Raw genomic sequence first — 24,692 nt, 5'->3', positions numbered from 1 at the left:
AGCGACCAAAAGTTGCGAACTTTATCGTGGATGTTCTCCACTAAATCCTTTCAGCAAAAATATGGCAATACCGCAAAATGATCAAGTATGACACATAGAATGGACCTGCTGTCCCCGTTTAAATAAGAAAATCTCATTTCAGTAGGCCTTTATCACTGTGATTACCAGCGGGATTTTTTCATTACTTATCGTGTTAAGCAATGTCGGCTAAGCTTTACCCGAGAGCCAGATGCAGTCATCAAAAGAGCCATATCTGGCTCTAGAGCCATAGGTTCCCTACCCCTGCCTCAGAGACACTGGCGGTCACAACACCCATGGCTACAACCATCCGACTTTCAGGTTGTACAGGTACGACCATATAATCTCACTAAAACACTAGTAACACAACAAGCAGATAAGGGATTTTTCCAGAATCATCCTAGTGAATTTGTCTAATAACATCTAGTCCTTCACTCTCACTTTCCTCATCCACGAATCTTTCATCCTCGCTCAAATTAATGGGAAAATCGTCGCTTTCTCGGCCCGAATCGCTCTCGCTGCTGGTGGCCATGATTGTAAACAATGTGCGGATGCGAGAAGATCCACAACCCGTCACGTCACGCCCACATCGTCTGCTACTTCCGGTACAGGCAAGGCTTTTTTATTAGCGACCAAAAGTTGCGAACTTTATCGTGGATGTTCTCTACTAAATCCTTTCAGCAAAAATATGGCAATATCGCAAAATGATCAAGTATGACGCATAGAACGGACCTGCTATCCCCGTTTAAATAAGAAAATCTCATTTCTGTAGGCCTTTAACACTGTGATTACCAGCGGAATTTTTTCATTACTTATCGTGTTAAGCAATGTCGGCTAAGCTTTATCCGAGAGCCAGATGCAGTCATCAAAAGAGCCATAAGTTCCTTACACCTGTTATAGATTGTGTTTTCTTTTGCCAGGCCCTCCCATCATTTCCAGCGATCCCATCCAGTACGCCGTCAGGGGGGAGAGAGGAGAAATCAAGTGCTACATCGCCAGCACCCCCCCACCCGACAAAATTGTAAGTCCATCACGAGGAGGAACATCACCGTGCTGTCTTTTGGAGTGGTACACAAAATAATTGGTGTAGTGCGGCAATGTGAGATGACTCACTCAAAAACAGCTGCTGTGTGTGTGTGTGTGTAGGTGGTGGTGGGGGGCAGGGGGGGGGGTCTTCAGAAAGCTTCCTGTGTTGTACCCATCGAGATGTTAAATTGCAGCAGATGAGGAAAGGACATAGTGGACTGCTTGCGTCATGTTTTTCATCACTTACTGCAATTTGTGTTTCAAGTCTCCCCCAGCGCCCAAAAACCTCCACAATGCGGCGCGAGCGATTCAATTCCTCCTTGAAGGAGACCCATTTTCTTCAAAGCAGTGTTTCTGCTGCAGAGCGGGCTAATGTAATATCTGCCCGCGTGCCACCGCTGCACAATTCTGTTATTTTTTTCTGGCCGAGTGAGACACTTGACGGAACTGCGGATTAATACGAAGCGACGGCCTCATTTCAAACCTTTTTCATAAAGTGCACGTGTGTGTGTGTGTGCGTGTATGAGGGCAAGACTGTGTACCTTTCAGCGTCAATTATCCAATTTTGCTGTGCCAACATGACAGAAATCAGAGCTTTTAGGAGGATTCAGCCCCCTGCTGCACTGGCAGAGAGCTCGGAGCGTATAATGTGATACGACATTATAGTCGCGGCTTAATACACAGACACAGGGACTTATAACATTTGGAGTTTGTGTGTGTGCGTGTGTGTGTGTGTGTGTGCAATGGAGGTTCCTAAATTAATCTGTCCCTGTGCATATTGTGGACTCCCCGACACAAGTCGCCATAAAGTAAATTGACACTTAAAGGCCTACTGAAACCCACTACTACCCACCACGCAGTCTGATAGTTTATATATATATATATATATATATGTATACTCTAGCCTTTAAATAGACTCCCTTTTTAGACCAGTTGATCTGCCGTTTCTCTTCTTTTTCTTCTATGTCCCACTCTCCTTTGTGGAGGGAGTCCGGTCCGATCCGGTGGCCATGTACTGCTCGCCTGTGTATCGGCTGGGGACATCTCTGCGCTGCTGATCAGCCTCCGCTTGGGATGGTTTCCTACTGGCTCCGCTGTGAACGGGACTCTCGCTGCTGTGTTGGATCCGCTTTGGACTGGACTCTCGCGACTGTGTTGGATCCATTATGGATTGATCTTTCACAGTATCATGTTCTTATATGTTCTCATAGTCATCAGTATCATCAGTATCACAGTATCATGTTCTCATAGTCATCATTGTCACCGATGTCCCACTGGGTGTGAGTTTTCCTTGCCCTTATGTGGGCCTACCGAGGATGTCGTGGTGGTTTGTGCAGCCCTTTGAGACACTAGTGATTTAGGGCTATATAAGTAAACATTGATTGATTGATATCAATGATGAAATATTAACATTGCAACACATGCCAAAATACGGCCGGTTTAGTTTACTAAATTGCAATTTTAAATTTCCCGCTGAGTTTCTTGTTGAAAACGTCGCGGAATGATGACGCGTGCGCGTGACGTCACGGACTGTCAGGAAACAGTATTTTGGACATTTGTGTTGCTGAATCTTTTGCAATTTGTGGCGCAGTGGAAGAGTGGCCGTGCGCAACCCGAGGGTCCCTGGTTCAAATCCCACCTAGTACCAACTTCGTCATGTCCTTCACCCTTGCTCCTGATGGGTGCTGGTTGGCGCCTTGCATGGCAGCTCCCTCCATCAATCAATCAATCAATCAATGTTTACTTATATAGCCCTAAATCACTAGTGTCTCAAAGGGCTGCACAAACCACCACGACATCCTCGGTAGGCCCACATAAGGGCAAGGAAAACTCACTCCCAGTGGGACGTCGGTGACAATGATGACTATGAGAACCTTAGAGAGGAGGAAAGCAATGGATGTCGAGCGGGTCTAACATGATACTGTGAAAGTTCAATCCACAATGGATCCAACACAGTCGCGAGAGTCCAGTCCAAAGCGGATCCAACACAGCAGCGAGAGTCCCGTTCACAGCGGAGCCAGCAGGAAACCATCCCAAGCGGAGGCGGATCAGCATCGCAGAGATGTCCCCAGCCGATACACAGGCGAGCTGTACATGGCCACCGGATCGGACCGGACCCCCTCCACAAGGGAGAGTGGGACATAGAAGAAAAAGAAAAGAAACGGCAGATCAACTGGTCTAAAAAGGGAGTCTATTTAAAGGCTAGAGTATACAAATGAGTTTTAAGGTGAGACTTAAATGCTTCTACTGAGGTGGCATCTCGAACTGTTACCGGGAGGGCATTCCGGAGTACTGGAGCCCGAACGGAAAACGCTCTATAGCCCGCAGACTTTTTTGTGTGTGTGTGAATGTGTGTGTGAATGGGTAAATGTGGAAGTAGTGTCAAAGCGCTTTGAGTACCTTGAAGGTAGAAAAGCGCTATACAAGTACAACCCATTTATTTATTTATCATTTATAATAATGGAGAAGTCAAAGTAGAAAGATGGAGTTGGGAAGCTTTAGCCTTTAGCCACACAAACACACGGTGAGTCCTTGTTAAAAATTCCCAGAAGTGAAGCTTCACTATGGATCAGAGCGGTCAAGCGAACCACTTGTCAACCGGCAGGTTTCGGTGAGAAAATTCAATCAATCAATCAATCAATGTTTACTTATATAGCCCTAAATCACTAGTGTCTCAAAGGGCTGCACAAACCACCACGACATCCTCGGTAGGCCCACATAAGGGCAAGGAAAACTCACACCCAGTGGGACGTCGGTGACAATGATGACTATGAGAACCTTGGAGAGGAGGAAAGCAATGGATGTCGAGCGGGTCTAACATGATACTGTGAAAGTTCAATCCACAATGGATCCAACACAGTCGCGAGAGTCCAGTCCAAAGCGGATCCAACACAGCAGCGAGAGTCCCGTTCACAGCGGAGCCAGCAGGAAACCATCCCAAGCGGAGGCGGATCAGCATCGCAGAGATGTCCCCAGCCGATACACAGGCGAGCTGTACATGGCCACCGGATCGGACCGGACCCCCTCCACAAGGGAGAGTGGGACATAGAAGAAAAAGAAAAGAAACGGCAGATCAACTGGTCTAAAAAGGGAGTCTATTTAAAGGCTAGAGTATACAAATGAGTTTTAAGGTGAGACTTAAATGCTTCTACTGAGGTGGCATCTCGAACTGTTACCGGGAGGGCATTCCGGAGTACTGGAGCCCGAACGGAAAACGCTCTATAGCCCGCAGACTTTTTTGTGTGTGTGTGAATGTGTGTGTGAATGGGTAAATGTGGAAGTAGTGTCAAAGCGCTTTGAGTACCTTGAAGGTAGAAAAGCGCTATACAAGTACAACCCATTTATTTATTTATCATTTATAATAATGGAGAAGTCAAAGTAGAAAGATGGAGTTGGGAAGCTTTAGCCTTTAGCCACACAAACACACGGTGAGTCCTTGTTAAAAATTCCCAGAAGTGAAGCTTCACTATGGATCAGAGCGGTCAAGCGAACCACTTGTCAACCGGCAGGTTTCGGTGAGAAAATTCAATCAATCAATCAATCAATGTTTACTTATATAGCCCTAAATCACTAGTGTCTCAAAGGGCTGCACAAACCACCACGACATCCTCGGTAGGCCCACATAAGGGCAAGGAAAACTCACACCCAGTGGGACATTGGTGACAATAATGACCCAGTGGGACGTCGGTGACAATGATGACTATGAGAACCTTGGAGAGGAGGAAAGCAATGGATGTCGAGCGGGTCTAACATGATACTGTGAAAGTTCAATCCACAATGGATACAACACAGTCGCGAGAGTCCAGTCCAAAGAGGATCCAAGACACAGCAGCGAGAGTCCCGTTCACAGCGGAGCCAGCAGGAAACCATCCCAAGCGGAGGCGGATCAGCAGCGCAGAGATGTCCCCAGCCGATACACAGGCAAGCAGTACATGGCCACCGGATCGGACCGGACCCCCTCCACAGGGGAGAGTGGGACATAGAAGAAAAAGAAAAGAAACGGCAGATCAACTGGTCTAAAAAGGGAGTCTTGTGGTAAATTGTGGTAAAAAGTCGCCTCTTACCTGACATCACCTGAGCATACGCCGTCCGTACAGCTGCCGTCGACTTCCCTCAAAGACTGGCCTCAAGACACCCGTGGACACAGGCCTCCGACTATCAGGTACTATTTAATCTCACTAAAACACTAGCAACACAATAGAAAGATAAGGGATTTCCCAGAATTATCCTAGTAAATGTGTCTAAAAACATTTTTAACTTTATTTATTTCTTTATTTATTTTTCTAGTCCTTTGCTATCAATGTCCTCAGCCACGAATCTTTCACCGTCGCTCAAATTAATGGGGAAATTGTTGTTTTCTCGAACCGAATAGCTCTTGCTGGTGGAGGCTCACATTATAAACAATGTGAGGACGTGAGGAGCCCTCACACTTGTGATGTCATCGTCTGCGACTTTCGGTAAAGGCAAGGCTTTTTTGTCTCCACCAAAAGTTGCGAACTTTATCGTCGATGTTCTCGACTAAATCCTTTCAGCAAAAATATGGCAATATCGCAAAATGATTAAGTATGAGACATAGAATGGACCTGCTATCCCCGTTTAAATAAGAACATCTAATTTCAGTAGGCCTTTAAGATCGCCAAGATTTTAAGCGGTTTTGTTTTTTTTGGCCCGTAGTGTGGCCCGTGTGAAATGTGTCTCCCGCGGGCAAAAATGGTGTCGCCAGTGCACTGCAGAAGACTTATGCTATGAGTCCGACCTAGTAATCGCATTTCTCGATTATTTACACGCACTTTTATTCTTTAAAGAGGTTAAAAGGTGCATTAGCCCCGTACCACCCATGTATGGGCCTATGCATATTTGATATCACCCTATCCATATTTAATAATTCCAAATGGCTAGCTCAGTCACGGTGTAAATCGAAAAAAAAAAAGTGGAGTATTTTGTTACTCATAATTTTAGCACTGATGTTGGTACTGGTGATGTACAAAACCCGTTTCCTTTTGAGTTGGGAAATTGTGTTACAGGTAAAAATAAACGGAATACAATGATTTGCAAATCCTTTTCAACCCATACTCAATTGAATGCACTACAAAGACAAGATATTTGATGTTCAAACTCATAAACTTTGTTTTTTTTTTTTGCAAATAATAATTAACTTAGAATTTCATGGCTGCAACACGTGCCGAAGTAGTTGGGAAAGGGCATGTTCACCACTGTGTTACATCACCTTTTCTTTTAACAACACTCAATAAACATTTGGGAACTGTGGAAACTGATTGTTGAAGCTTTGAAAGTGGAATTATTTCTCATTCTTGTTTTATGTAGAGCTTCAGTCGTTCAACAGTCCGGGGTCTCCGCTGTCGTATTTTACGCTTCATAATACGCCACACATTTTCGATGGGAGACAGGTCTGAACTACAGGCGGGCCAGGAAAATACCCGCACTCTTTTTTTACGAATCCAAGCTGTTGTAACGTGCTGAATGTGGCTTGGCATTGCCTTGCTGAAATAAGCAGGGGCGTCCATGAAAAAGACAGCGCTTACATGGCAGCTTATGTTGTTCCAAAACCTGTATGTACCTTTCAGCATTAATGGTGCCTTCACAGATGTGTAAGTTACCCATGCCTTGGGCACTAATGCACCCCCATACCATTACATATGCTGGCTTTTGAACTTTGCGTCGATTACAGTCTGGATGGTTCGCCCCCCCTTTGGTCCGGATGACACAATGTCAAATATTTCCAAAAACAATTTGAAATGTGGACTCGTCAGACCATACACTTTTCCACTTTGCATCAGTCCATCTTAGATGATCTCGGGCCCAGAGAAGCCGGCGGCGTTTCTGGATGTTGTTGATAAATGGCTTTCGCTTTGCGAAGTAAAGCTTTAACTTGCACTTACAGATGTAGCGACCAACTGTATTTAGTGACAGCGGTTTTCCGAAGTGTTCCTGAGCCCATGTGGTGATATCCTTTAGAGATTGATGTCGGTTTTTGATACAGTACTGTCTGAGGGATCGAAGGTCACGGTCATTCAATGTCGGTTTCCGTCCATGCCGCTTACGTGGAGTGATTTCTCCAAATTCTCTGAAACCTTTGATGATATTATGGACCGTAGATTCGGAAATCCCTAAATTTCTTGCAATTGCACTTAGAGAAACGTTGTTCTTAAGCTGTTTGACTATTTGCTCACGCAGTTGTGGACAAAGGGGTGTACCTCGCCCCATCCTTTCTTGTGAAAGACTGAGCATTTTTTAGTAGACTGTTTTTATATCCAATCATGGCACCCACCTGTTCCCAATTAGCCTGCACACATGTGTGATGTTCCAAATAAGTGTTTGATGAGCATTCCTCCACTTTATCAGTATTTATTGCCACCTTTTCCAACTTCTTTGTCACGTCTTGTTGGCATCAAATTTTAAGTTAATGATTATTTGCTACAAAAAAAATGTTTATCAGTTTGAACATCAAATATGTTGTCTTTGTAGCATATTCAACTGAATATGGGTTCAAAATGATTGTATTATGTTTATATTTACATCGAACACAATTTCCCAACTCGTATGGAAATGCGGTTTGTAATATCAATCAATCAATCAAAGTTTATTTATATAGCCCTTAATCACAATTGTCTCAGATGGCTGCACAAGCAACAACGGCATCCTCGGCTCAGATCCCACATCAGGGCAAGAAAAAAACTCGACCCAATGGGATAGAATGAGAAACCTCAGTAACTAGTTTAGTTCCGTGGTGTCCAAAGTGCGGCCTGGCGGTCTTTTTATAGCCCGCAGGTCAAGTTTTGTTGGCCCGCAGCATTTTGTCAAACAGTACAATAAACAGTAAAAATGTAAAAAAAAATATATACCGCATTTTTCGGAGTATAAGTCGTACCTGCCGAAAATGTATAATAAAGAAGGAAAAAAACATATAAGTCGCACAGGAGTATACGTCGCATTTTTGGGGGAAATTTATTTAAAAAACAACAACACCAAGAATAGATATTTGAAAGGCAATTTAAAATAAATAAAGAATAGTGAACAACAGGCTGAATAAGTGTTATATGAGGCATAAATAACCAACTGAGAAGGTGCCTGCTATGTTAACCTAACATATTATGGTAAGAGTCATTCAAATAACTATAACATATAGAACATGCTATACGTTTACCAAACAATCTGTCACTCCTAATCCATAAATCCAATCAAATCTTATACGTCTAGTCTCTTACGTGAATGAGCTAAATAATATTATTTGATATTTTACGGTGATGTGTTAGTAATTTCACACATAAGTCGATCCTGAGTATAAGACTTATAGTCCGTAAAATACGGTATATAGCAAAAATCAATCAATCAATCAATGTTTATTTATATAGCCCCAAATCACAAATGTCTCAAAGGGCTGCACAAATCATTACGACTACAACATCTTCGGAAGAACCCACAAAAGGGCAAGGAAAACTCACACCCAGTGGGCAGGGAGAATTCACATCCAGTGGGACGCCAGTGACAATGCTGACTATGAGAAACCTTGGAGAGGACCTCAGATGTGGGCAAACCCCCCCCCCCCCCCCCCCCCTCTAGGGGACCGAAAGCAATGGATGTCGAGCGGGTCTAACATGATACTGTGAAAGTTCAATCCATAGTGGCTCCAAGACAGCAGTGAGAGTCCCGTCCACAGGAAACCATCTCAAGCGGATCAGCAGCGTAGAGATGTCCCCAACCGATACAGGCGAGCGGTCCATCCTGGGTCCCGACGAGCGGTCCATCCTGGGTCTCGACTCTGGACAGCCAGTACTTCATCCATGGTCATCGGACCGGACCCCCTCCACAAGGGAGGGGGGGACATAGGAGAAAGAAAAGAAGCGGCAGATCAACTGGTCTAAAAAAGAGGTCTATTTAAAAGCTAGAGTATACAGATGAGTTTTAAGGTGAGACTTAAATGCTTCTACTGAGGTGGCATCTCGAACTGTTACCGGGAGGGCATTCCAGAGTACTGGAGCCCGAACGGAAAACGCTCTATAGCCCGCAGACTTTTTTTGGGCTCTAAGAATCACTAATAAGCCGGAGTCTTTTGAACGCAGATTTCTTGCCGGGACATATGGTCAATCAATCAATCAATCAATGTTTATTTATATAGCCCCAAATCACAAATGTCTCAAAGGACTGCACAAATCATTACGACTACAACATCTTCGGAAGAACCCACAAAAGGGCAAGGAAAACTCACACCCAGTGGGCAGGGAGAATTCACATCCAGTGGGACGCCAGTGACAATGCTGACTATGAGAAACCTTGGAGAGGACCTCAGATGTGGGCAACCCCCTCCCCTCTAGGGGACCGAAAGCAATGGATGTCGAGCGGGTCTAACATGATACTGTGAAAGTTCAATCCATAGTGGCTCCAACACAGCCGCGAGAGTTCAGTTCAAGCGGATCCAAGACAGCAGCGAGAGTCCCGTCCACAGGAAACCATCTCAAGCGGATCAGCAGCGTAGAGATGTCCCCAACCGATACAGGCGAGCGGTCCATCCTGGGTCCCGACGAGCGGTCCATCCTGGGTCTAGACTCTGGACAGCCAGTACTTCATCCATGGTCATCAGACCGGACCCCCTCCACAAGGGAGGGGGGGGACATAGGAGAAAGAAAAGAAGCGGCAGATCAACTGGTCTAAAAAAGAGGTCTATTTAAAGGCTAGAGTATACAGATGAGTTTTAAGGTGAGACTTAAATGCTTCTACTGAGGTAGCATCTCGAACTGTTACCGGGAGGGCATTCCAGAGTACTGGAGCCCGAACGGAAAACGCTCTATAGCCCGCAGACTTTTTTTGGGCTCTAGGAATCACTAATAAGCCGGAGTCTTTTGAACGCAGATTTCTTGCCGGGACATATGGTACAATACAATCGGCAAGATAGGATGGAGCTAGACCGTGTAGTATTTTATACGTAAGTAGTAAAACCTTAAAGTCACATCTTAAGTGCACAGGAAGCCAGTGCAGGTGAGCCAGTACAGGCGTAATGTGATCAAACTTTCTTGTACCAACTGTAATCTTTTAATGCTAGACATGGGGAGACCCGAAAATAATACGTTACAGTAATCGAGACGAGACGTAACAAACGCATGGATAATGATCTCGGTGTCTTTAGTGGACAAAACGGAGCGAATTTTTGCGATATTACGGAGATGAAAGAAGGCCGTTTTAGTAACGCTTTTAATGTGTGCCTCAAAGGAGAGAGTTGGGTCGAAGATAATGCCCAGATTTTTTACAGAGTCACCTTGTTTTATTATTTGGTTGTCAAATGTTAAAGTTGTATTATTAAATAAAAAAGACCTGTGGACTAATGTCCCGTTCAGGTCGCATTATAGCAAAAGTCGTCTTCCCAAAATGCGGAAGGAAAGGCAGAAAGCAGCGTGCTGATTCAATCCCTCTTTAAACGAGGCAAAAATACATCGAGTTGTGTCGCTGAAAAGCACACGGGAAGCGTAGCAAACATACATTTTTGTCCCCAACCCAAACAACTCGGGTAGCAGGGAAAAGACAAATATAAACAGTTGCAAACAACAAACATGGTCTCCTGTGGACGGGACTCTCGCTGCTGTCTTGGATCCGCTTTGAACTGAACTCTCGCGGCTGTGTTGGAGCCACTATGGATTGAACTTTCACAGTATCATGTTAGACCCGCTCGACATCCATTGCTTTCGGTCCCCTAGAGGGGGGGGGTTGCCCACATCTGAGGTCCTCTCCAAGGTTTCTCATAGTCAGCATTGTCACTGGCGTCCCACTGGGTGTGAATTCTCCCTGCCCACTGGGTGTGAGTTTTCCTTGCCCTTATGTGGGTTCTTCTGAGGATGTCGTAGTCGTAATGGTTTGTACAGTCCTCTGAGACGTTTGTGATTTAGGGCTATATAAATAAACATTGATTGATCGTTAGTTTTTAAGCAAAATGCGTCCGTTCTCCCTTGCTTGTAAGTACTCGGTGATTGCGCGCTGCCGAACACGCTCGGCTGCTCGTAAACCAGCAATGTCCAAGGCGACGGGGGCGCGGACCGGTACTTTTCAGAGGCGGTATAGTACCGAATATAATTCATTAGTATTTCGATACGATACTATTACCAGTATACCGTACAACCCTACATTTTACTAAGGTTCCAGCTTACAAATGCTACAATGGTGACAGGAAACGACAAAGATGTGTAATGGAAAAGTTTTGAGTTTTTAATTATATTTTCGTCCTTTTCCCACAAGCCGGTTTTTGTGCCGAATGTTGCGATTAGATGAATGAGGATTTGCATAAATGATGCCCGAAGGAATTCCATGCTTGTTGCAGTAAAGAGTGAAATTTAGATAAACATCGGCTAAGTCAACACATCTTTATTAGGCTCATGTAGAGTTCTTCACTTTCTTTTCATGCTCGTTAAAATAGGAAGAGTTGTATTTAGAGATGTGTCCAAGTATTCGGAAATTAAAGTCATTTAAGCAAGGGGAGATTGATTGATTAATTGATTGAGATTTTTATTAGTAGATTGCACAGTACAGTTCATATTCCGTACAATTGACCACTAAATGGTAACACCTGAATACGTTTTTTAACTTCTTTAAGTCGGGATCTAGATACTGTTTATTGTGTTAAATCAATCAATCAATCGATGTTTACTTATATAGCCCAAAATCATAAGTGTCTCAAAGGGCTGCACAAACCACAACAACATCCTCAGTAGAGCCTACATAAGGGCAAGGAAAAACTGACACCCAATGGGATGTCAATCAATCAATCAATCAATGTTTATTTATATAGCCCCAAATCACAAATGTCTCAAAGGACTGCACAAATCATTACGACTACAACATCCTCGGAAGAACCCACAAAAGGGCAAGGAAAACTCACACCCAGTGGGCAGGGAGAATTCACATTCAGTGGGACGCCAGTGACAATGCTGACTATGAGAAACCTTGGAGAGGACCTCAGATGTGGGCAACCCCCCCCCCTCTAGGGGACCGAAAGCAATGGATGTCGAGCGGGTCTAACATGATACTGTGAAAGTTCAATCCATAGTGGCTCCAAGACAGCAGTGAGAGTCCCGTCCACAGGAAACCATCTCAAGCGGATCAGCAGCGTAGAGATGTCCCCAACCGATACAGGCGAGCGGTCCATCCTGGGTCCCGACGAGCGGTCCATCCTGGGTCTCGACTCTGGACAGTCAGTACTTCATCCATGGTCATCGGACCGGACCCCCTCCACAAGGGAGGGGGGGACATAGGATAAAAGAAAAGAAGCGGCAGATCAACTGGTCTAAAAAGGAGGTCTATTTAAAGGCTAGAGTATACAGATGAGTTTTAAGATGAGACTTAAATGCTTCTACTGAGGTAGCATCTCGAACTGTTACCGGGAGGGCATGTCGGTGACAATGATGACTATGAGAAACCTTGGAGAGGACCACATATGTGGGAACCCCCCCCCCTTAGGGGGACAGAAAGCAATGGATGTCGAAAGGGGTCTAACATGATATTGTGAAAGTCCAATCCATAGTGGATCTAACATAATGGTGAGTGTCCAGTCCAAATTGGATCCAATATAGTAGCGAGAGTCCCGTCCATAGTGGAGCCAGCCGGAAACCATCCCAAGCGGAGGCGAATCAGCAGCGCAGAGATGTCCCCAACCGATACACAGACGAGCAGTCCATCCTGGGTCCCGACTCTGGACAGCCAGTACTTCATCCATGGCCACCGGACCTGTGTCCCCCCCGCCGAACCCCTCCACGAGGAAGAGGGGGACAGAGGAGAGAAAGAAAATAAAATAAACGGCAGATCAACTGGTCTAAAAATGCATTTCTAGACAATATGATTTGCCTGAGCGGCAAAGAGACCCCCAGAGTAACAAGCGGTTGCCTTGTTGCCTTTCCATTAAGAACAATAAATTAGTTTTTAATATAAGTTTGCTGGTTTCAAGAAATGTAATGCCGAGCGCATATCATTATGTCAAGATAATGGCACTAGCATTTACTTAATTTAAGAATATTTTTCAACAAATTAAGCAAAAAGGTCTCATATTTGTTTTTTCTACCCAGAAAAGTGCACTTGTTATTAGTGAGAATATACTTATTTTAAGGTTTTTTTGGGTTCATTGAAGTTAGCTAATTTAACTTGTTGTGGAAAGTCTTGACTGTCAGAGTTATTTGTTGATGAACCCCATGATGCAGAGAAGGAGGCAGGCATAGAATATGAAAACATGATTTAATTCAAACTAAACAAGAACGAACAAAAAGCATGCACGTGGGCGGAATAACAAACTAAGGGAGCTAGCAATGGAAGCTAGAAAACAAAAAGGAACTTTAGCATGGAAGCTACTGGATAGCAAACAGAAAAACTGGAAATAACTAATGGCTAACAAGAACAGCTTACCGCTACGACGACCAGGACAAAATGTAGCACGACAGGTAATAGCTGAAAAGAATCACAGACACGACGAGAGCAACATATGGCAACGACAAGTCCGAATGATAGGTTGATTGGCAACACTAAAAATTGGCCTTAGTGTGTGAATGTGAGTGTGAATGTTGTCTGTCTATCTGTGTTGGCCCTGCGATGAGGTGGCAACTTGTCCAGGGTGTACCCTGCCTTCCGCCCGATTGTAGCTGAGATAGGCGCCAGCGCCCCCCGCGACCCCGAAAGGGAATAAGCGGTAGAAATGGATGGATGGATGGAAGTCCGAATGATCCAGCCACTGACACAAGACCAAGCAGGTACAAATAGGAGCGGGCTGATTGACAACAGGTGTGGCCAAGTGCCAATCAGCTGCAGCTGAGGAGGAACACAGCACTCAGGGAACAAGACAGGAAGCTGACAAAATAAGAGCACTAGACAGGAACTAAAGACGGGAGATACTAAACACAGAGGAAACAGACAAATGCAGAGGAAAAAACTGTCAGGGGAAAGCTTGACATTGACCAGCCAACTTTTCTTGTTCTATCGGCCGATAATTTTTCTAAATTTAAATAAAATACCCCTCATTTTTGTATGATTTTTTTTTCTCACTTTTTGCAGTTTATAGCGTGGCGGAAAAGTCTGAATCTTAAACAAGAACAATAGGGAGTTTGTTATAACAGTTTTATTTACTCATCAGATGGTACAAATTTGGATTGATTAGATATGATTTCGTGAAGGAATTAGAAAGAGCGCACATCAGGCTTGGTCTTCCCTTCTTATTTATACGCTTCCCGATGGCCCGATTGTAGCAAAACAACGTATGTAACTGTCCGATGTTCAAATATCACCCCACAGCAGAACTAGCACTTGGTCAGGGTGACATATTCCCACTTGAAGCCAAACCACCGCCAGATGATGGACCCCCTGCTGTTTTTCTTGAGAATTAATTATTCCTTCATCCGCACCTTCTTTTTCCCATATTACCACTCGCACGGCTCCGCTGGCATCACATATTATTAGCACAATATTAGCAGTAATGCTACTTTTTGTAGCAACGCTTTTGCCCCACACTTGACAAATTACGGTTGTCTGTTTGACATATTCCCACTTGAAACCAAACCACCGCCAGACGATGGACCCCCTGGTGTTTTTCTTGGGAATTAATTCTTCCTTCATTTGTTACCAGATTTGCACCTTCCTTCTCTCGTATTAACACTCGCACCACAGCTAACGTTACCCACGCTGCTACCTCGCTGCTCCGTGAGGGCGTATACGTATGTGACGTATGTAAGAAGGTGCGCTTTCCGTCTGTGAGAAGGAGAGACGGGAAAGAGCGAGAAGATTCTGTTGTGTAATGCCCGCAGCTAAAAGCAACTGCGTGAGAACGTATACTCGAATATCACGATATAGTCATTTTCTATATTGCACAGAGACAAACCTGCAATATATATCGTGTATATCGATATATCGCCCAGCCCTATATGATAATATACAAAGTTTTCGGTATGTAGAATCACAGCTGACCCGGACATTGGAAAGTTCTCTTTCCGTCTGAGATGTGTTGTATCCCAAATAGCTGCAATCCTGCGTTTTCTTCTCTTGAGGTATTCTTGTGTGATTTCCACAACCGTCTGTACAGACGGAAGGAGAAACACGGGCATGTCGGGATGACTCGCCTCCATATTATCAGTGGTTAGCGCTGGTTGTTATGAAAGCTGGCTGTGGGGCGGCATAGCTCGGTTGGTAGAGTGGCCGTGCCAGCAACTTGAGGGGTGCAGGTTCGATTCCCGCTTCCGCCATCCTAGTCACTGCCGTTGTGTCCTTGGGCGAGACACTTTACCCACCTGCTCCCAGTGCCACCCACACTGGTTTGAATGTAACTTAGATATTGGGTTTCACTATGTAAAGTGCTTTGAGTCACTTGAGAAAAAGCGCTATATAAATATAATTCAATTTAACAAAAAAAAAGGTAACCCTAGGACAGCAATGTTCCATCCATCCATCCATCCATTTTCTACCGCTTATTCCCTTTTGGGGTCGCGGGGGGGCGCTGGCGCCTATCTTAGCTACAATCGGGCAGAAGGCGGGGTACACCCTGGACAAGTCGCCACCTCATCGCAGGGCCAACACAGATAGACAGACAACATTCACACTCACATTCACACACTAGGGCCAATTTTAGTGTTGCCAGTCAACCTATCCCCAGGTGCATGTCTTTGGAGGTGGGATGAGCCTATCCCCAGGTGCATGTCTTTGGAGGTGGGAGGGGCCTATCCCCAGGTGTATGTCTTTGGAGGTGGGAGGGGCCTATCCCCAGGTGCATGTCTTTGGAGGTGGGAGGGGCCTATCCCCAGGTGTATGTCTTTGGAGGTGGGAGGGGCCTATCCCCAGGTGTATGTCTTTGGAGGTGGGAGGAGCCTATCCCCAGGTGCATGTCTTTGGAGGTGGGAGGGGCCTATCCCCAGGTGTATGTCTTTGGAGGTGGGAGGGGCCTATCCCCAGGTGCATGTCTTTGGAGGTGGGAGGAAGCCGGAGTACCCGGAGGGAACCCACGCAGTCACGGGGAGAACATGCAAACTCCACACAGAAAGATCCCGAGCCTGGATTTGAACCCAGGACTGCAGGAACTTCGTATTGTGAGGCAGACGCACTAACCCCTCTGCCACCGCGAAGCCCAGCAATGTTCCACTACAATAATATTGTCCTTGAAGTGTTTTGTAGCACAGCAGAGGTTTGCAAGAACATATTTCACATTTCGTACTTTCAGTGCACAACTTAAACTTCCATCAGCAGTCGACCGCTGTGAGCACAATCACAGTCGACGCCAGCGCCGAGCCAAGTTTGACATGAAGCAGCCAGCGTGGCGTTTGAAGCCGGGTACACAGGCGGTGGAAACGCTGTCGCAATCAGGAAGAACCGCGAGCGCGAAGCATCAAAAAAAGCTTTGCCGCTTCAGTGACAGAACGTTGGTTGTCGCCAAGAATGTATTTAAAGCATTGTTGGTTTTTTTTTTTTTTAAGCGCGTTGGCTTCATGTCGTGCTTGAAGACATGAAACGGCGCATTAAATCCACCGTGTTTTTCCAGGTGTGGGCGTGGAAAGAAAACGTGTGGGAGAAGGAGAAAGGCACTCTGATGGAAAGATACACGGTGGAGCAAAGTAAGCCGCCGTCGCAGGGCGGGGCCGTCCTCTCCACCCTCACCATCAACAACGTCATGGAGACCGACTTCCACTCGCCGTACAACTGCACCGCCTGGAACTCCTTTGGCCCCCGCACTATGATCATCACTCTGGAAGAGAAAGGTGAGGAAGGGGCCAATCATCTCCATGCAAAAGTAGAACACAAGCTGGTTGACTTCTAAAGTTGTTTCTAATTCCAAAACGCAGGTAATACTTGTCCTGGACAGCACATTCCTAACTGTCATACAAGTCCATCCATCCATCCATCTTCTTTTGCTTATCCGCGGTCGGGTCGCGGGGGCAGCAGCCTAAGCAGGGAAGCCCAGACTTCCCTCAACCCAGCCACTTCGTCTAGCTCTTCCCGGGAGATCCCGAGGCGTTCCCAGGCTAGCCCGGAGACATAGTCTTCACAACGTGTCCTGGGTCTTCCCCGTGGCCTCCTACCGCTCGGACATGCCCTAAACACCTCCCTAGGGAGGCGTTCGGGTGGCATCCTGACCAGATGCCCGAACCACATCATCTGGCTCCTCTCCATGTGGAGGAGCAGTGGCTTTACTTCGAGTTCCCCCCGGATGACAGAGCTTCTCACCCTATCTCTAAGGGAGAGACCCAAACTCATTTCGGCCGCTTGTACCCGTGATCTTATCCTTTCAGTCATGACCCAAAGCTCATGACCATAGGTGAGGATGGGAACGTAGATCGACCGGTAAATTGAGAGCTTTGCCTTCCGGCTCAGTACCTCATACAAGTGTAAAGGATATTGCCCACTGCATGATAAAACAAAAATAACTTCAAACTACTGTGAAATGGAAACACGTGATGATTGAAGAGAGGCTTTTAAAGGTCTACTGAAACCCACTACTAGCGACCACGCAGTCTGATAGTTTATATATCAATGATGAAATATTAACATTGCAACACATGCCAATACGGCCGGTTTAGTTTACTAAATTACAATTTTAAATTTCCCGCGGAGTTTTTTGATGAAAACGTCGCGGAATGATGACGCGTGCGCGTGACGTCACGGACTGTCAGGAAATATTAGCGCAGCACCATTTGCGGCTAAAAGCCTTCTCTTTTCATCGCGCAGTTACACAGTATTCTGGACATCTGTGTTCCTGAATCTTCTGAAATTTGTTTAATTAATAATGGATACGTCAAAGTAGAAAGGTGGAGTTGGGAAGCTTTAGCCTTTAGCCACACAAACACACGGTGATTCCTTGTTTAAAGTTCCCGGAGGTGAAGCTTTACTATGGATCAGAGCGCGGTCAAGCGAACATGGATCCCGACCACTTGTCAACCGGCAGGTTTCGGTGAGAAAATTGTGGTAAAAAGTCGCCTCTTACCGGAGACCAGCTGAGCTTGCGCCGTCCATGCAGCTGCCGTCGACTTCCCTCAGAGACTGGCCTCAAGACACCCGTGGACACACCCCTCCGACTATCAGGTACTATTTAATCTCACTAAAACACTAGCAACACAATAGAAATATAAGGGATTTTCCAGAATTATCCTAGTAAATGTGTCTAAAAACATCTGAATCCGTCCCAATGCAATCGCCTTTTTTTTTTCTTTTCTAGTCCTTCGCTATCAATATCATCATCCACGAATCTTTCATCCTCGCTTAAATTAATGGGGAAATTGTCGTTTTCTCGGTCCGAATAGCTCTTGCTGCTGGAGGCTCCCATTAAAAACAATGTGAGGACGTGAGGAGCCCTCACACTTGTGACGTCATCGTCTGCGACTTCCGGTACAAGCAAGGCTTTTTTGGCACCAAAAGTTGAGAACTTTATCGTGGATGTTCTCTACTAAATCCTTTCAGCAAAAATATGGCAATATCGCTAAATGATCAAGTATGACACATAGAATGGACCTGCTATCCCCGTTTAAATAAGAAAATATCATTTCAGTAGGCCTTTAAGTTTATCCATCCATCCATCCGTCCATCTTCTTCCGCTTATCCGAGGTCGGGTCGCGGGGGCAGCAGCCTAAGCAGAGAAGCCCAGACTTCCCTCTCCCCAGCCACTTCGTCCAGCTCTTCCCGGGGGATCCCGAGGCGTTCCCAGTCCAGCCGGGAGACATAGTCTTCCCAACGTGTCCTGGGTCTTCCAGACAGCATTAATAGCGCTGATAAGCTCATAAATCAATCAATGTTTACTTATATAGCCCTAAATCACAAGTGTCTCAAAGGGCTGCACAAGCCACAACGACATCCTCGGCTTGGATCCCACATCAGGGCAAGGAAAAAACTCAACCCAGCGGGATGACAATGACAAACCGCCACCCTGCCCCCCCTGAACCACAGCAGCACGTGTAACATGCGTGACACCGGGGCGGCATAGCTCGGTTTGTAGAGGGGCCGTGCCGGCAACTTGAGGGTTCCAGGTTCAATCCCCGCCTCCGCCATCCTAGTCACTGCCATTGTTTCCTTGGGCAAGACACTTTACCCACCTGCTCCCAGTGCCACCCACACTTAGATATTGGGTTTCACTATGTAAAGCGCTTTGAGTCACTCGAGAAAAAGCGCTATATAAATATTATTCACTTTACCTTACCACCATATTGGTTACGGTACAGTGGGAAGAAGAAGACAGCACGGAGGCAGGGACGTCATTTAGCTCTAGGTATATTTATTAATATAATAAAATGATGGGTGTAATACATCATGATACGTATGGTGTTACTATGTGTTTCATTTAACAGAGTGTTACCAGGAGTGGTTGAAAGTGTGTGTTGAGCGAGATGCAGAAGTCCAGGGAGGGCAAGGCAAGCTTGTAGGTCCGTGAGCAAGGGTGAGGTCAAAAGCAGGAGCGAGGCGGCAAGGTCTGTGTCCAAGCGAGAGGTCGAGATCCAGAAAGGCAGCCAGGGAACCAGAGGGAATTCGGGGAGACGAGACACACAGCTCGAAACCTAGAAACGGAGGACACAAGACGATGACCACAGAGGAGGAGAAACAAAGAGAGAAAGAACGCACATAGGGCGAGAGTTAGAGAGGTGTAGGCTTACTGTACTGTACAGGGGGTTACGTTCTGGCCCTGTAACTCAGGTTTTGCTGGCTTAAGAAGCGTGGAGTCTCATAGGCGTCAGGTGTGTTGATAGTTGAATGATTGCAGAGGCGCAGCTGCAGCGGGAGAGGAACGCCCGTGGGCGTGTCCCGAGGCACATTCAGCACTGATGCTCTAAATCAGGGGTATCAAACTCAAATACAGAGTGGGCCAAAATTTTAAACAGAACAAAGCCGCGGGCCAAGGTTGAACAAATTAACCTTTTAATAGGGACCCAAACAAGTTTTGCATTAAATATTGAACAAGCAAGGCTTACATAGCTTTAGTGACATGCAAATTCCAGTTTCAAATAATAATAATAATATCTAAAAGAACATCAATGGCGTATCAAATAAAATGTAAATAAAAATGTTATGCCTTTTTTTCTATTTGCAATCTTCTGAGGTAAATATCAATTTTTTTCCACAGGCTAATAATACATTTGAAAATAAAATAACAATAATGAATGAACCAAACATTCAAGCCTTGAAGTAGCAAGAGAAAATGCATGAATAAAACGTTCATTATTAGTCAGTTTGCTGGAAGTTTCCCGGAAGAGTTAGTGCTGCAAGGGTTTCTGGGTATTTGTTCTGTTGTGTTACGGTGCGGATGTTCACCCGAAATGTGTTTGTTATTCTTGTTTGGTGTGGGTTCACAGTGTGGCGCATATTTGTAACAATGCTAAAGTTGTTTATACGGCCACCCTCAGTGTGACCTGTATGGCTGTTGACCAAGTATGCCTGGCATTCACTCGTGCATGTGTGTAAAAGCCACAAATATTATGTGACACGCTGTTAGTATGGAGGAAAAGCGGACGTGACGACATGTTGTAGAGAACGCTAAAGGCAGTGCCTTAAATGCACGCCCCCAATATAGTTGTTCAGGTGGAAATCGGTAGAAATTCGGGAGAATGGTTGCCCCGGGAGATTTTCGGTAGGGGCACTGAACTTCGGGAGTCTACCGGGAAAATTAGGAGGGTTGGCAAGTATGAGTATTAGCGGTGAATGCGGTGTTACAGCGGCACCGACGCTCTAATGCTAAATTGATATTGCCTCAAGGGCCAAATTAAATTGCACGGCGGGCCAGATTTGGCTCGCGGGCCAGAGTTTGACACCCGTGCTCTAAATACTTCAAATACAGTTACTTCCATCTTCTGGAGTTAAAAAAAAAAACTCAATCAGGGGGCTGCCTACAGCCACAGCTGCACAAGTCAATTAGCGTGAAAAGAATGACAGCCAATAGTCTTGCTGTGAAACGTCCGCTCATAAACCTCAATGAGTTGCGAGTAAATTGCCTCGAGGCAACAAAAGGAGTAGCCGCCTCAGCGGGAGTCCCGATCGACTGTTGAAAGTCCATTCTTGATGGTTTGTTTTCCCATGTTTCATTGCTAAGATGATGCCTTTACGCTCTGTCAGTCCTCCCCACGTCTTATTCTTCCAGCCGACTCTCCACGAAGATCTCCAAAAAGCTCGGATTTCCCCCCGTAATTTAGAGTACGTCCATCCCCCGCCTGAGCCGACAACATGGCCAAGAGAACACAACGGGATTTACCCGTTAAACGGCGTTGACAGTGATCCCGCCCCTCACGCCCGCCCCTCTTCTGCTTGTGTGCGTTTCAGATATTGTTCCAGTGGGAGTCATCGCCGGCGGTACGGTGGGCTCATCCATCCTGCTGCTCATGTTGCTGCTAGCACTCGCCTTCTTCCTCTACCGCCAACGCAAAGGCAGTGAGTGCACACACACACACACACACTTACACACACGTGCACACACACACTGACGCAGCATGCAGTCTTCCTATCTGTCATTCAGCCGCTTGGCAGTTTGAAGGGAACAACATATGCCAGCCGCTGCGGATTTTATTCAAATGAAACTAATGAATATTCATACAGTACGGTAACGTGCCTTGCAACGCCCACCAGACGTCACCCAGTTCATTTTCCCTGTCTGATTACGCTGCAAAAAGTCAGTCTTCAAAAACAAGAAAAAATTAAAGCTGCAAGCAGCGTTGGTCGGGTCCGCCTTTGGCCGCTCGGCTTCGGCTGCTGTCCCCGCGACTGAAGCCCTGGTCTTACTCAGACCAACATAGAGGTCTTTGTTTCATGTCTCTACTACATTCCTAACAGAAGTTACAAGCAGTTTTGTCTGGAAAAAGGTGACGGCTTTTTACAAAACTTTTATTTTGAAGGGGTAATTGCCAACTTCCTGTTGATTTTAACTGAAAGATGCCACCTATCAAAATGTAGGTCTAAGTGAGACCTACATTGAGGTTTGTGTTTCATGTCTGTCCGACATTCCTACCAGAAGTTACAAGCAGTTTTATCTGTTTCCTCTTCCTAGGAGCAGTTTTTTCTGTGTTTTATTCAAAAATTGCAATAGAGCGCAATTTTGAGTTTTAAGGTTTGGTTTTTCCACTAGATCGCAATTTCTGCCAGTCCTGATGTGTGTGCCAAGTTTGGTGAGTTTTGAAGCATTTTAAGGGGGTCAAATTACAGCTCAAAGAGGCAAAAATAGCACTTTTTACGAAAATGTTGCTTTGAATGAGTTTTTGCAAAATTTCTGTTGATTTTGGGTACAGACGTTTTCTATTGGAAATGTAGGTCTAAGTCAGACCTACACAGAGGTTTTTGTTTCATGTCTCTACGACATTCCTAACGGACGTTACGAGCAGTCTGTTTTTTGTCTCTTCCTAGGGGGCGCTAGCGCGCAATTTTCATTTTTGGGGTTTGGTTGCTTAATATGTTGGGAAGGTACACAGTACCGACGTGTGTGTCAACTTTGGTGAGTTTTGAAGCATGTTAAGGGGGTCAAGTTGCAGCGCGTAGGTGCGGAATAAAGAAAGAAAGAATAATAATAATAATAAAACACACCAGATTCAATAGGGTCCTTGCCTATGGCAAAGGACTCCTGTGGAGTCCTTTGCCATAGGCAGGGCGGACCCTAAAAATATTATTTTATTAGAACCAAGCAAAATTATCTGCCAATAGAACAAGGTTGGTGCCAGCAACTTGAGGGTTCCAGGTTCCGCCATCCTAGTCACTTCCGTTGTGTCCTTGGGCAAGACACCTTACCCACCTGCTCCCAGTGCCACCCACACTGCTTTAAATGTAACTTAGATACTGGGGTTCACTATGTAAATGTCACGCCCATGGGATCAGGTTTTGTTTTTGTCATGTTTGGTTTTATTTTGGAAGTGGGAGGAAGCCGGAGTACCCGGAGGGAACCCACGCATTCACGGGGAGAACATGCAAACTCCACACAGAAAGATCCCGAGCCTGGATTTGAACCCAGGACTGCAGGACCTTCGTATTGTGAGGCAGACGCACTAACCCCTCTGCCACCGTGATCTGGGGATAGGTTGATTGGCAACACTAAAATTGGCCCTAGTGTGTGAATGTGAGTGTGAATGTTGTCTGTCTATCTGTGTTGGCCCTGCGATGAGGTGGCGACTTGTCCAGGGTGTACCCCGCCTTCCGCCCGATTGTAGCTGAGATAGGCGCCAGCGCCCCCCGCGACCCCGAACGGGAATAAGCGGCAGAAAATGGATGGATGGATGGATGGTTTTATTTTTTGGACACTCAGTTCCTGTTCCTGCACTTCCTTGTTTTCTTTGTTACCATGCAAACTCATTAGTTTCCACCTTGTCTTCATGTCACACCCCTGTCTTTATGTCTCACCCCTCTTTGTAATTATCACAGCTATTATTTAAACCGGAAGTTGCCAGGAAGTCACCCTGGCGACTTTATTCCTCAACTGCCTTCATGCCATGCCATTGGAGTTTATTCTCTGCCCATAGTTTCCCTCCTGCTCATGCCAAATAAGTTTTTGGTTTTGTTATGCAGGTTTGCTTCCCACCTATTGACATCCAAAAAAGCGCTGCCGTTGTGTCCTTGGGCAGGACACTTCACCCTTGCCCCCGGTGCCGCTCACACTGGTGAATGAAAGATGAATGAATGGGTGGTGGTGGTCAGAGGGGCCGTAGGCGCAAACTGGCAGCCACGCTTCTGTCAGTCTACCCCAGGGCAGCTGTGGCTACTGATGTAGCTTACCACCACCAGGTGTGAATGAATGATGGGTTCCAACTTCTCTGTGAGCGCTTTGAGTATCTAACAATAGAAAAGCGCGATATAAATCTAATCCATTATTATTATTATTACTAGTTGTTTAGTTTTGTTTTTGTCTATCGTCATGCCATTGTGCTAGTTTTGTTTTCAGTAGTCAAGTTTGTTATCCGCCATTGTGCGCGCCATTTGTTTGCCTTTTTGTTAGTTATAGTGTTTAAAAACAAACATGTACTTACAGTCACGTCTCACTAGTGCCAATTTTCCTTTGCGTCGGAAAAACCATCCACGCCCAAGTCCAAGTCTTGGCAGTAAAAGCGCTTTGAGTCACTAAAGAAAAGCGCTATATAAAAATAATTCACACTTCACTTCACCATTAGCGGATGAATTTGAGGACACATAGAGTTGATAGACAGTTGCGATAGCCAATCAGATCACAAGTTGTTGACAGTAGCCTATCTAAGTAAACTTATGTTAACGAGACTGTGATTGGATACTCACTTGTCATTCCAAAGTGAGTATCCATTCACAAGTTGCAATTTAGCAGGAAGCAGGAAGTTTTGGGCCGTAGCCAGAAAATGAGAACAAAACGTTGAATAGGGGGCAGATATATATTTGCAAGGCCATTTTCAAGAAGGATATTCAAAGAGAATGTCGGCCAACCCCGGAAGCTACACTGCAAAAACAAGAAAAAAAAAAAAAAAAAAATGAGGGGTATTTTATTAGAACTAAACAAAATTATCTGCAAATAAAACACGAAAATTCGGCTTGTCAAGACTTTCCAAAACAAGTAATATTAGCTAACTTAAATGAACCCAAAAATATGTTAAAATAAGTATATTCTCACTAATAACAAGTGCACTTTTCTTGGTAGAGAGAAAAAAGAGACCTTTTTGCTCAATATGTTGAAAAATATTCTTAAATTAAGTAAATCCTAAATCCGTTAT

General features: G+C 45.4%; 1 protein-coding gene across 2 annotated transcripts in view; it reads left to right on the top strand.

Annotated features, from left to right (window-relative positions):
* The window catches only part of kirrel1b (kirre like nephrin family adhesion molecule 1b), a 264,916-nt gene that overhangs the window by 217,996 nt on the left and 22,228 nt on the right, over window positions 1-24,692 (top strand). For both annotated transcript variants that reach the window (XM_061920962.1, XM_061920963.1), the window contains exons 10-12: window positions 939-1,039; window positions 16,550-16,766; window positions 21,304-21,411. In XM_061920962.1, coding sequence (XP_061776946.1) covers window positions 939-1,039; window positions 16,550-16,766; window positions 21,304-21,411 — 426 coding nt within the window. The remainder of the gene's footprint in view (window positions 1-938; window positions 1,040-16,549; window positions 16,767-21,303; window positions 21,412-24,692) is intronic.

This window comes from Nerophis ophidion, linkage group LG14 (assembly GCF_033978795.1).
Source record: "Nerophis ophidion isolate RoL-2023_Sa linkage group LG14, RoL_Noph_v1.0, whole genome shotgun sequence".
NCBI classification, from domain to species: Eukaryota; Metazoa; Chordata; class Actinopteri; order Syngnathiformes; family Syngnathidae; genus Nerophis; species Nerophis ophidion.
This window is presented reverse-complemented; position numbering and strand designations above follow the sequence as displayed.